The sequence below is a fragment of the Synchiropus splendidus genome, chromosome 10, assembly GCF_027744825.2.
Source record: "Synchiropus splendidus isolate RoL2022-P1 chromosome 10, RoL_Sspl_1.0, whole genome shotgun sequence".
Lineage (NCBI taxonomy): Eukaryota > Metazoa > Chordata > Actinopteri > Syngnathiformes > Callionymidae > Synchiropus > Synchiropus splendidus.
This window is the reverse complement of record NC_071343.1, coordinates 10,998,392-11,011,139: the sequence shown is the minus strand read 5'-3', so window position 1 is coordinate 11,011,139 and position 12,748 is coordinate 10,998,392. Positions and strand designations below refer to the sequence as shown.

Below are 12,748 nucleotides of genomic sequence, written 5' to 3'. Positions count from 1 at the left end.
AAAAAAAACTCTCCAAAGAGTCAGGTACTGATCAGGTTTGTTCAACTGACTCGAGTTCAATTTCCTACTTTTATTAATTTGTTCAGGGACTGACTCCGATTTGCCTGGGAACAAAAAAAATGATGGCAAACAGATGAGAAGCCTGGCAGAGTCCAAATATACACACACCCTTCGTTCCCCCACCCCACCACCCACATACGCCTGGGCTTAAACAGGAGTTATGTATTGGGTAACATGTCATTTGCCAAGTCCACCAATTACTTCATCCAGTCCTTTCGCCTATCTTAAAAAGGACACACCCGTAAAAGTTGGCCATAAAAACACCCACACCATATTTTTAACACCCGCTCTGATCACCTCCCACCTTTGAGGGGGGCTCTATGAGTTTGTTATATGCAGGCAAAAAAAAGAACACGTGGACACACTGTTTTTTCATGCAGTCCTCTCAAGATACATTATTTTGTAGGTTCAAGATGAATATTTAGAATTAGTTTTGGATTAGCTCTGCGATCAGACACCAACATAATGAGCTTCAACAGGTCAGTGAGGGTGTTGCATCACACACATTTGTGTTTTCAGAGAGGAATGATGTAGTTTCACATGACACTGTTGCATCAGTGTATCTATAACAGCCACGATTAGGTGCAGGCTCAGCACGCGGGCAAAGAATTCTTTGTGATTCTTTGGTAAGTGGGCAAAGCACGTCACCAGAGTTCCACTGTCCCCACGCCATGTTGATCCCCAAGACCACCCCCTTCACCCCCGTCCCTTCCCCTGTGACATCATCACCATCCTGCACTGCTTCGGCAAGAGAGAACCATTTAAAAATGTTGCTATAAACTGCCTTGCTCCTCTAGGTGCAGCTCACAAAGTCACTGCTTTGTTTGTCTGCAACAACACCCACTCCTGATGAACAGTTTTAAAACAGTTCATGGTAACTGTAGTATAGTGTATGCTATATGCTAAGGGAGCAAATTTACTGTTTGGCTTACTTAAATACTGTATCGTGTCGTGTCGTGCCGTGCCGTGCCATTCCGTGCCGTGCCGTGTCGCGTCGCGACGCGTCACATCGTATCGTATCGTATCGTATTGTATCGTATCGTATCGTATCGTATCGTATCGTATCGTATCGTATCGTATCGTATCGTATCGTATCGTATCGTATCGTATCGTGGGGTTGGTGTCCAACTTGGTATTTTATATATATATAATAGTATTCCATTATTGTGCAACAAAGTATATCAAATTGTAGTGTAGGGTTGTGGACTGCAACATGGTATGGTATGGTACAGTACGATGAAGTGTAGTCTAAGATAGTACCTTGTACTGTAGTGCCATATAGTAAAATCAGAAGTTGAAGTAGTTTGTCACTGTGTCCAAGAGCAGTGTAATATCACAAATTTGCAGAATAGTTAAGTCGTGTGACAAATTCTAAATTTAACATGGAAGAGAAGCCAAACTTCAACTTCAAACTTTCAAACTTCACTGTCACATTCCCAGAGTTCACAAACAGAATGTACAGCTGTCTTTTGTTGCTTGCTTGTGTTGAACACGACCAGCTCAGTGTCAAAGTGTGCATGCAGAGTTGCTCCATCAGTGCATGACGCATGTCGTCCCCCATTCTAAAGTTGATGTGATTTTAGCTGGGTGGGTTCATCTTGACAGTTGTGCGTCTGTTTTGAGACAATTTTATCTGACCCAGTGAGATAAAACGGGCGTAATTGTCAAGATGGCTACAATATTCACAGGGAATGCTGTGTTGACCGCTTGTTGCTTCTCTTCAGGTCGGTCTCCTCCCGGCCTTGCCAAGACTCCACTGTCTGCGCTCGGACTGAAACCTCATAACCCTGCGGAAATCCACCTCAATCAAACCGGCTCGGGTGAGTAGCCTCCTGAACCGTCATTATTAACCAACTGCTCGCGTTTTTGTTGGGTTGTGTCACTTCCGATGACACGTGCAGAACTTACTTCTGAGTCGACAGGCCGTCCTTTCAATTGAGCTATAGACTCCGATTTGCTTATATGGAATTTGAGCTCATAAAAATAAGGAAGCTTCAAGCATCAGTAACAAACTACTGTTTCTCTGGATTTATTCCCGCTGACGCTTCACAGACGATGAGAGCAGTGAACCAGAGGCAGGTAAGTATGCGGTGAGCCTGCCAGAATGAGACAAGTCCTCAGTGGCATTTACCAGTCATGTTCATGGCCATCCATCATGTCACAACCACTGTAACCTCTCAGCTCTGTTTCAACATGTGAAGTCTCTCCCTCGTGTCCAGCCATCACAGTTTCCTATTATGCATTTTCCCCTGAGCTGACCTCACCATGACAGCATTGTATGACTAATATCTCTTTTGCCGTCATGCAGCTCCAAGAAGCTATGTGCAGTCTGTTGCACGTTCAGCAACGGTTGGAGATGCACCAACCTTTCCTCAGAGTCAGAGTCCACCAGGGGAGCCTTCAGCGCCGCCCTTGTCCAGCAGTAGCCCCATCCAGTCACTGCAGGGGTGAGTAGCGGTGTAGAGGGTTTTATTTCTGTTGTGTTAACAGTTTGAGTCAAAGCCTGAGCATGAGCGACCCCTGGAGATTCCTAAGTGCTCCCATGTTAGGGGTGATGGTCAACCCTGAATGAAAGATAAGTAGCTGTAGCCACAAGGGAATCAGACAAGTGGTGCCTTGGTTGGGTGGGGTTCTTTCCTGGCACACTTTGCAACAGGAAGTCATGTTTAGAAATGACAAATACAATTGAGGTATTTTTTGGGAATGGTCTTCTGAAAGAAACTCAGTGTCAGAGCTTCACCTTACAAATGTTTCCCACTTCTCTTGCAGCGATCAACCAGCCGCTGAGAGCAGCGTGAGCACTCCGTCCCAACCCACTACTGATTCTGGCTTCCGCTCCCACACAGCTGACAGCTCCTACCCCACTCCAACTCCAACTCCATCGTACCAAGCGCCCACTACTCCCACATCGTCCTATCTGGACTCCAGTTCTCCAACCTCCTCGTACCTTGACACCACCACACCTCTGTCTTCCTATGTTGGCCACACTGCTCAACCCAGGAGCTATATCACCACAGACTCTACGATGCCCAATTCAGAACTGTCCCAGTTGAGTCACGGCAGTCCCCGTGCACAGCACCGGATGAACATTCTGAGCTCCCCGTATAACACCGTCCTTCAGCAGCACCCCAGTACTCCTCAGGATAGTTCCTTCATTGGTCAGCAGACAGCACCAGCTAATGGTTTTGAGGGCTGTGTCATGGGGCTGAATGGTAGTCCAATTCTCAGTCGCGGTTTGTCTCAAGGAGTCCAAAGTAACAGAGTTCTGAACAGACAAGGATCTTTCGGACAGGAGTCCCAGAGAAGTCCAGTCCTCAGCAGACAGCCGTCGCTCGGCCAACCCTTGCAAGGCAGCCCAGTACTCAGTCGACAGCCATCTCTGGGGCACCCCCAAGGAAGCCCAGTGTTGGGGCGTCACCCATCCGTATCACAAGTGTCGCAGAGAAGCCCAAGCTTGGACCGCCACCCCATGCACAGTGGCTATACCACACCAGATGAGAGGCATGGTAACCTGTCCCGCCAGAGCAGCTCCTCCGGCTACCAGGGACCACCAACACCGTCATTCCCCATATCTCCTGCTGGCTACCAGGATGGAATGACCATGGGTATGGTGTTCAGACAAGGGAGTCCCGCTCCTGTTTTTCAGCCACAGCTCCCGGAGAAAAGACGCATGTCAAGCGGCGACAGACCAAATGGAATGCTGTCGTACAGCTCACTCAATGGGAAGATGATGTCTCCCACGCTGAGCTACTTCCACACCCTCTCTGACTTCTCCAGGTTCAACATGTCTGGTAAGCAGTGGCCCAGTCCAATGCCATTTGCTAACCATGATGGGAGACCATGGAATGACTGTCATTTGTTTTCAGATGGAAGTCCTGAGAGCAGGTTAAATGTCAAGTTTGTCCAAGACACGTCCAAGTTCTGGTACAAGCCGGATATATCCAGGGAGCAAGGTACGGATCAATAAACTGTGGACTGGCCACTTAACACGTTCCCATCTCTCGGAGAAGAACCCTGATTTTGGAGGACACAAAGACATCTGAATTTAATTCAATATCTGAAGTTTGATATGACTCAGCGTTTTAGTCGCCCTGCACTTGTTAATAGAAGGACACCAGATTAGATCACCGATGCCTTGTAATGGCCTCCACATGGTGCGGCTTTTCCCTCCCGAACTGTCCTGCCTGAGTAGAAACTGAGCGAAGATGATTTGGTGGCGGCTGCTGCCGACCATGTGCTTGTGCTTAAAGTGATGTAATCTAATTCAAGCCGTCAAAGAAGGGACGGTTGCTATCTCATCACATCTCCACCCGGAGCCAAGCATGCTGGTCCTGATGTGTGCTGGAGTCAAGCCCATGCAACACTGAACTTGTCTGAAATAAGACGTATATTTGAAGTCTAAAACTACTTTGTGTGAACTAGAGTTTGATTTCCGTTGGATATTTGACATTGAAATGGGACAAAATAATGCATGAAATAAAGATATTCAGCGCCGCCTGGATGAGGTTTGTCATGTCACGGGTAATAAAACAAGTGGGAGATGTTTGTTTCGTATTTGTGTGTGGTGTTCTGACATATAAATCATTTCTGTGTTCAAGCAATCAACATGTTGAGAGAGCGTGAGCCTGGAGCCTTTGTTATTCGGGACAGCCACTCTTTCAGGGGAGCTTATGGTCTGGCTATGAAGGTGGCGTCCCCCCCGCCCACCGTGCACCCGAGCAAGAAAGGTAAGCATGAGTACACTCAGGCAGTGTTTGTTTTTCGACCGTCGGCCTTTAAAAATGTGGAGGCTGATGAGGTGATGTCTGCAGCCAATCTCAGATGTTGTTGTTGCAGGTGACATCACCAATGAACTGGTGCGCCACTTCCTGATCGAGAGCAGCCCAAAAGGAGTGAAGCTGAAGGGCTGTCCCAACGAACCCTACTTCGGTGAGCGGACGCATCCCCTCCCTCCACATGAAGCACAGTTGCTGGATACGATTACCAGCTAAATACAAGAGAGAGAGAAACCATTCAGTAAAGCTGACGTTTTAAATCGTGTCTCTATAAAGTGTGAGTAACTCTGACTAATACAGTCAGATAAACAAACTTTACATGGGGCAGAGAAAACAGTTTAAACTGTTAAAAAAATGGTCCATAAAATTTTTTTAATGCAGGTGTTGAAGTAGTGTTGAAGCATCCTTACAATATTTTTGTTTTTTTCACTTAGCTATTTAAACTTGTATTTTAAAAAAAAGCTTTTAATCTTTTCTTTTTGATTGAATATTGACCATTGCAAGTGTATAATTACAATAATAATAATAATAATATTCATTTAAAAACGTATGATTGTTGCAGAAGAAAAGTTGAACAAGTAATAAATTATAAATAAAATCAATTGCAATGTAAACAATATATATATATATATATATATATATATATATATATATATATATATATATATATATATATATATATATATATATATACACACACGTTTCGGCTCATGAAGTTTTTTTAAGTGATTGAACACTGCCCCCTTGTGACCATTGTGATGGTTGCAAGGGTGATTTTAAAGCACGCGCCTGGCAGTTGAGTGCGTGGGACATCCAGTTTTTTTTATTATTTCTGACGTGTGGACTTGATCTTTCATTTGCTCAGAAGATCGTCTACTGAGAAGAACATCTGCATGTTGCCCCCTACATGGCCCACTTGTTCATGTGGGAGCCACTCACAAATTTGCAGGGGAAAGTCCTGCAAGACTGTGTTTTGTTGACCCAGATTTCCAAAATAGACTGCGACTTCTCTCAAAGAGTCCGTGGACCTCTGCGAGGCCTTTGAAACATCTCCCCCTCCTGTAATTAGGGCCCAGACTCTGGAGTCTCAGACTGAATGTAGCAATTACGCTGCGTGGTTCGTGCGTGCGTGGGTGTGCTCAGAGGCAAATAAGACGGAGAGGATGGATTCTGTCAGTGAGTGAGGGATTGATCGACAGTTTGATGAAGCGATGGGGCTGATGGGGGACTGAGGAGCAGAGCAGAGGACAATGAGTTCATCTTGATGTTTGGTCACCGATGGAGAGATTCATTGTGGATGGTTATCAGAATCAGAAAAACTGTATTCAGTTACCCTTCAATTACCCTTTGAGATGGGTAGTCTCAGTCTGTTGGTCCATGTGTTTCTGTATTGGACCAGGAGCTGATGGAGGGGGTGGGTGATGTTGTCCAGGATGCTCCTTAGCTTCAGGAGCATCCTTCTCTCCATAACCATCTCCAAGGAGTCCAGTTTCACCCCCACCACATCACCAGCTTTGCGGATGAGTCTGTTGAGTCTGTCCGCCACCGTTACTCTGCTGCCCCAGCAAACCACAGCCAACAGAATTGCACTGGACACCACCATTGTCCCGCAGACGTTGAAGGACCTGAGCCTCCTCAAGAAGTAGAGACGACTCTGTCCTTTTTCGTAAAGGGCCTCAGTGTTCCGTGCCCAGTTTATTGTCTATGAGGACCCCAAGATATTTATAGTCCTCAACCATATCCACATTGACCCCCTGGATGGAAACGGGGGTCACAGGACACTTGATCCTCCTTAGGTCCATCACCTGTTCCTTGGACTTTGCCACATTGAGCTGCAGGTGGTTCAGGTCACACCAAGCAACAAGTCTTCCACCACAGCCCTGTATTCAGTCTCCTCACCTTATATTAGATGAGATTAGATGAGGAAGGGGGCTAGTGAGGGACTGAACAGGAGGGAGATGGAAAAACTGAGTTGGAGAAGAAGTCAGTTGAGCAGGGGATAGATGAAGGGAAGGACAGGATGAGAATGGGATGGAGGGATCTGGGGATGGACAGTAAGACGAAGCAAGAGAGGGATGGATGAAGGTTGGTGGTCAAGGTTGAGCTGCAGCTACGGATGGTTTGTTTACATCCCAAGAAAACTCAACAGGATCAAGTTCAATGTTTCACCCAGGCTTTGTTGGTGACTCTCTCTCAGGCTGTCTGTCGGCGCTGGTCTACCAACATGCCATTACACCACTGGCCCTGCCCTGCAAGCTGCTCATCCCCACGACCGGTGAGAACCTCATGAGAAGACCGCTGCTCTTTAAGATGGGCTGATGACCTTCTCCTCCCACCCTGCAGACCTGATCGAGGAAGCGCCCGAGGTGGCGACGACCAATCCTGTGGTGGAGCGGCTGAAACAAGGAGCAGGTAAGATTGGACTCACCCCCTCACGATAAGATCGAAGAGTATTTACATATCTGACCTCCTTATTACTCCAGTGCAGAGGACGGCGTCCGACTCTCATGGTAAAAACTGTCTCGCATCTGGAATGTGCATCCTATCAGTGTCTGTCTGTCTCTACTCGCCAGGGAAGATGAATTACCACTCGGAAAGTTACTGTAACCGTTTAACATCTATGTGGAATGACTCGCTCAAGTGACCAACAGGACGCATGTTTTATGAGCATGAGCTTAACATTCTTGGTCAGGGCTGCACAATACCACAGTTTAATACTCAATTCAGTCCTTAGCTGAAGAGGTGGGCTGATCAGGCTTCATGAAACACAGTGTCCTGCTTTGCTACTGGATGGCACTCTCAACTGTAAAATCTTTGGATTTGAACGATGATTCCAAAGATACCTCATGTCAACTGAGAGCGCCACCTACAGAGTTTCATGAAGCCCCATCAGCCCGTCACTACCTAACAGGGGTGAGGAAGGGAGGGAAGGAAGGTGTCTGCGGATGGGGTGAGTAAGACACATTCAAGGGTTTGAGATATGGAGGAAATAATGCTGAGAGGACTGGGAGGTGGGGTGGAGTGAGACATATTAGGGAGGCAGAGATGGGTGGAGGGGAGTGATGAAAAGAGGGACTGAGAGGAGAAGTGAGGAGGAGAGAGTTTAAGCAGGGGAAAGGGAAAGATGGAGGAAGCTGATGGTGAAGTTGGAGGATGGGCCGGCGAAGCTTCATGAAACAGTTGAGAGCTCAGCAGGTGGTGCTCTCAGTTTAAAAACGGTGTGAGGCTTCATTGAAAAGGTCATAGAGCAGGGAGGTGCCATCTAGTGGAAAACAAGGACACTGTTTCATGAAGCCTCATAAGCCCATCACTAAGGAGTCCAATCAATCTGTAGGTCATGTGATCACAGCCGGCGTATTGTGCAGCCCGATCCCAAAATAAAAGGCCTGGCTCCTCCCTGAACGTACGTCTGTCTTTTCCCAGCATGCAACGTGTTCTACATCAACTCCGTTGAGATGGAGTCGCTGACGGGACCTCAGGCAGTGGCCAAGGCCATATCGGAGACTTTGGGCGCCGCCTCTGCTCCGGCCGCCACCGTCGTGCACTTCAAGGTGTCGTCACAAGGCATCACGCTGACCGACAACCAGAGGAAGTAAGTTCCACTGCTCCTCCACAGTGACCGTAGAAAGCCGTCTGGGAAACTCACTGTCTCTCTGCAGGCTGTTCTTCCGGCGCCACTACCCTGGCAACACTGTCACCTTCTGTGATCTGGACCCTCAGGACAGGAAGTGAGTAGAACCTATAATGAACTGTGACATTTATAAAAACTCTTGCCACAAAAATGAACTTTTTTTGGTTCAACAGGTGGAGCAAAGCTGACGGTGGTGCAGCCAAGTAAGTGTATCATTAAAAAAAAAATTTATATATATATATCTACATATATATATATATGTGTGTATGTGAGTGAAGTTTTTTAACCACTACTTCAATATACAAGCTAATAATTTACATTCTTAATAATAAATCTATTGTTTAGCAAATAACTGTTAAAATTTTGATAAATGTATGAATATTTTTTCTGTCATTTTCTTCCTGGTCAACTCTGGAACTCAAACGTGCGTTTCTCCGCAGGTTGTTTGGTTTCGTGGCGCGTAAACAGGGAAGCACAACCGACAACGTGAGCCACCTCTTCGCTGAGATGGATCCCGACCAGCCCGCCAGCGCCATCGTCAGCTTCGTGTCCAAAATGATCGCCGCGCAAAAACGATGAGCCTTCAAATCAAAAACACCCTGGCGCTTTAAAAAAAAAACAAAAAAACAAAAAAACAAACCCGCCTTGGGTTGGTTTCTCTTCCTTTAAAAACCACGGACCTCGCTGGGCAGTTGATGCTTCACCTTAGTGCGTCGAGTGTGTGTGCTGCTTGCATGTGCTTTTCTTCTCGGACGGACTCAAGAGCGGACAAGAGGAAGTGAAGGAAGGGGCGCGGCTCTGTGCGGAAGAGGATCAGGAGGACCGGTGGGATCTCCCTGGTAGGGTAGCACATGTGTGCAGATGTTTTTATTAAGTTCAACTTTTATTTTTGTAAAAGAAGAAGTCACGTTGTTTGGATGTAACAGTGGATTGTAAATCTTATCAGGCTTTGACTCGGCAACCAAAGATGACTAGTTTTCAAAGAAGCAAAAAAAAAAAAGAAAAAAAAACGAGGCTGCTTCATCCAAAATACTGTGTCTCTCTGTATGTGCTGAAACCTTAGGTCAATAGTGCTCCACCGAGATGTGTAAATACTGGCTTCCTGAGTAGGACTGTTAGAAGACAATAGTGCCTGACGTACGGCTCCTGAATATGCAAACACTTGGTTCATCCTGAAGAGAACACAGACGTGCGCTTGAACTGCTGATGATTTCATAACCACATCTTCATCGGGGCGGCGTCCACACGACCGGGTTTTTAAGCTGATTCTCTTTGATTTGGAAATGTCACATGATCCCAGCACCCAACCATGGCATGGATGTTAAATGCATTTTCTTTAAGCTTCACTGGGGCCTTTGTGAATGCACAACATTAGCATGGACATTTTGTAGTGGCTTTCTAGAACTGTACTTTGAAATTGGCCCTGTAGCTCACAGCACACTGTCAACCAGGACAGTCGGAACTGAGCATCAAACCGTAGCCTCAGTTTTCCTCTCCTCAAGCAGCATTTTCTCTGTGTAATCGAACATCATGTGACCTCGTTTTTTTTGTTTCGCAGCAGTCAATAACACGCCGACCACAACACTCACACCCTTCCTGAAAGTAAGCTATCCATATAAATAAACATATATAGATCTATAAATATATATATATATTAAAACTTCCAGTGACTTAAGATATTTATTTTTGTTGCTTTGTTGCTCTATGCTATCGTGTATACATGTATTATAAAGGTATACTTTACTGAACACAAGAAGATGGCGTTTTATTTTGGCTAAAGTGCGTCGACATATAAAAGGTGTCAAATGTGTATCACTGCTGTTTTTGAATGTTTTCTTTCACAGCCTTCTCGCCTTTGTTAACTTCTTTTTTTTTTTTTTGTAAGAGACGAGATATATTTTGTCTTGAAAGATTGTGGTTTAATTGTCCAAATTGGAAGTGTAGTTTTATGTACGAGGAAATAGCTGAACATGAAAACAAAAGGTCAATGTTAGCACTTAAATGTCAAAATGTTTGTGTGTGTGTGTGTGTGCGTGCGTGCGCGCGTGTGTTTTTCCCCATCACGTCAGAACTGCATGTGTGACTTGCTCGATGAATCAGATGTACTAAAACATCCCGCTTGATTGAAGCACGCTGAAACAGAAATATATGAATTAAAAGAAAAAAAAAATCCAAATCACACATGTCAGATGTTCAAAAGAAACAGAGCACTTAAAAGGGCTTTTTTTTAAACTAAATTATTTATTAAACGAAGCTGCATGCCGACCTAAACACTGCTTACTGTGGACTCAAAAACGTTTGGAAAATGTTTCCAAAACTAGATTAAAACTTGTTTTTTTTTTTACTGTTCATATGGAGAATTCTTTCCTGGCGCTGAAACCAGGACACTGGCCTGAGGAGACTCTATAGGTCCTGAGAATGGCAAACCACATACAGCCAGGCAGAGCAGAGAGTGCCATCTAGTGGGCTCTGAACATGAGGACACTTTTGACCCCCTGCCAAAGATCCACTGAGCTTCATACTTTCAAACCTAACTCTTGTTTTCCATCTATAAAAGGGGCCCCTCCATTGGCAATGAGATGCCACTACTACTCCAGGTAGACGTAGCCAGGGAAGAACATTCAACTTGTTCATTCCCATTTAAATATATATAAAAATTTCCTGTTTCCCGCTGGTCAAACAATTTCACATTCCATTACCGGGGCTCTTAAGGGGTCAATTCTCCATATGAAATATTGTAAAAATACATCAACAACCTTCTTTTTTTTCCTGTGCATTGATTATGTAAAGCAGATTGATCATTACCAGCATAAAAAGAGCGGTTCATTTTGGACGCAGCTGAAGAGTGTTTTCCCTTCAAAGTGCTCCAGAGGACGCGGAACACTGTCGCGCGTTCTGTGTACACGGAGGGGACTTTTTGACTATGGAATGTGTGTAAGCAAGTGACGATGCCTGTACAGAGCTTCGACCTTTCATTTCCGATCACTACGTTGTATGGCTTTTTATATTTCTGTTGAACAAAAATCACATTAAAACAGTACAAATTAAAATAACAAAAGTCTGGTTTATTTCGAGTGAATAAAATATTACTGCGACTGTGTTGTCTGTGGCCCTGAGAGTTGTGTTCACGTGTCGCCACTCTATGCTGCGAATGACAATTTAAAATATTTCATGACTCTGCATCCAAAAATATGGATCTAATTCCAAACCTCTCTGCTATAAGTTGTCGTGGGAATGTGGCATTATTGGGGCGGTAAAACCGAAAAATATGTATTTATGATCGAACGCGACTTTCTGTCCAGATCCAGTCGCTTGTTCACCGGAGGTTTAATCCGATGACATCATCACTTCAGTCTATAAATGCTCCAAAGCGCGGCACTAAAGTTTTATGAACAGTTCAGTTCTGTACATTCACCACAGTTCTCTTGAACACTGAGCAGAATGTCACACCGTAAAATGTCATTCAGCTTGCTTTTTTTTTAAACTCCCATGATGTCATCAGGTAGAATGTTTCCAATTTTTGGAGACATTGAGATATGATGCAGTGATGGGCTAGTGAGGCTTCATGAAACAGTGCCCACATCTACGGCACTCAGTAGGTGGTGCTCACGGTTCAAAAAAAGGGAGTTTCTTTTCACACAAATATGTCAGAGCAGCAAGTGCCATCTTCTTCTTTTCCTTTCGGCTTCTCTCTTCAGGGGTGGCCACAGCGGATCATGCTCCTCATCTCTGTCCTCGGCTTCCCTCGTCTCTCAAACCTACAAACCTCATGTCCTCCTTCACCACCTCCATCAATCTCCTCTTTGGCCTTCCTCTCCACCTTCTGCCTGGCAGTTCCAACCTCAACATCTTCCTACCAATGTACTGGCTCTCTCTCCTCTGTACACATCCAAACCATCTCCATCTAGCCTCTCTGACTTTGTCTCCTAAACACCTGACCACATGTGCTGTCCCTCTGATCTACTGCATCCTGATCCTATCCATCCTGGTCATCTAGTGGCCGACAAAATGAGGACACAGTTTCATGAAGCCTCACCAGCGTGCTTTCCTTTGTATAGACAGAACTGGCACTTTTATTTACGGAAGTGACATTTTTCTTACCTTTGAGTTACATAAAAAAGTGAGCAGGTGACAGCAACAGTGACCGTCCATTGTTGTGGGGTGTCTCCCCAGCGACATTGGTGACAGCAGTAGGATTATGGACGAGCTAAACTGGTCCAGTTCAGCACGATCTCAGTCACAGAGCCAAGACGAGCGATATTCCAAGGTATTTTGTTGGAAA

At 45.3% G+C, this 12,748-nt stretch overlaps 1 protein-coding gene across 11 annotated transcripts in view; it reads left to right on the top strand.

The window, feature by feature from the left end:
* tns1b (tensin 1b) overlaps positions 1-11,534 on the top strand; it is a 136,317-nt gene extending 124,783 nt beyond the window's left edge. For 8 of the 11 annotated variants that reach the window (XM_053877599.1, XM_053877602.1, XM_053877598.1 and 5 more), the window contains 13 exons: positions 1,785-1,880; positions 2,113-2,139; positions 2,369-2,507; positions 2,830-3,851; positions 3,927-4,013; positions 4,659-4,787; positions 4,897-4,989; positions 7,033-7,110; positions 7,179-7,247; positions 8,259-8,427; positions 8,495-8,563; positions 8,640-8,669; positions 8,907-11,534. In XM_053877599.1, coding sequence (XP_053733574.1) covers positions 1,785-1,880; positions 2,113-2,139; positions 2,369-2,507; positions 2,830-3,851; positions 3,927-4,013; positions 4,659-4,787; positions 4,897-4,989; positions 7,033-7,110; positions 7,179-7,247; positions 8,259-8,427; positions 8,495-8,563; positions 8,640-8,669; positions 8,907-9,045 — 2,147 coding nt within the window. In that variant the 3' untranslated portion in view covers positions 9,046-11,534. The remainder of the gene's footprint in view (positions 1-1,784; positions 1,881-2,112; positions 2,140-2,368; positions 2,508-2,829; positions 3,852-3,926; positions 4,014-4,658; positions 4,788-4,896; positions 4,990-7,032; positions 7,111-7,178; positions 7,248-8,258; positions 8,428-8,494; positions 8,564-8,639; positions 8,670-8,906) is intronic. The other 3 variants (XM_053877610.1, XM_053877606.1, XM_053877601.1) reach the window with 1 other exon arrangement.
* Positions 11,535-12,748: the final 1,214 nt, after the last annotated feature.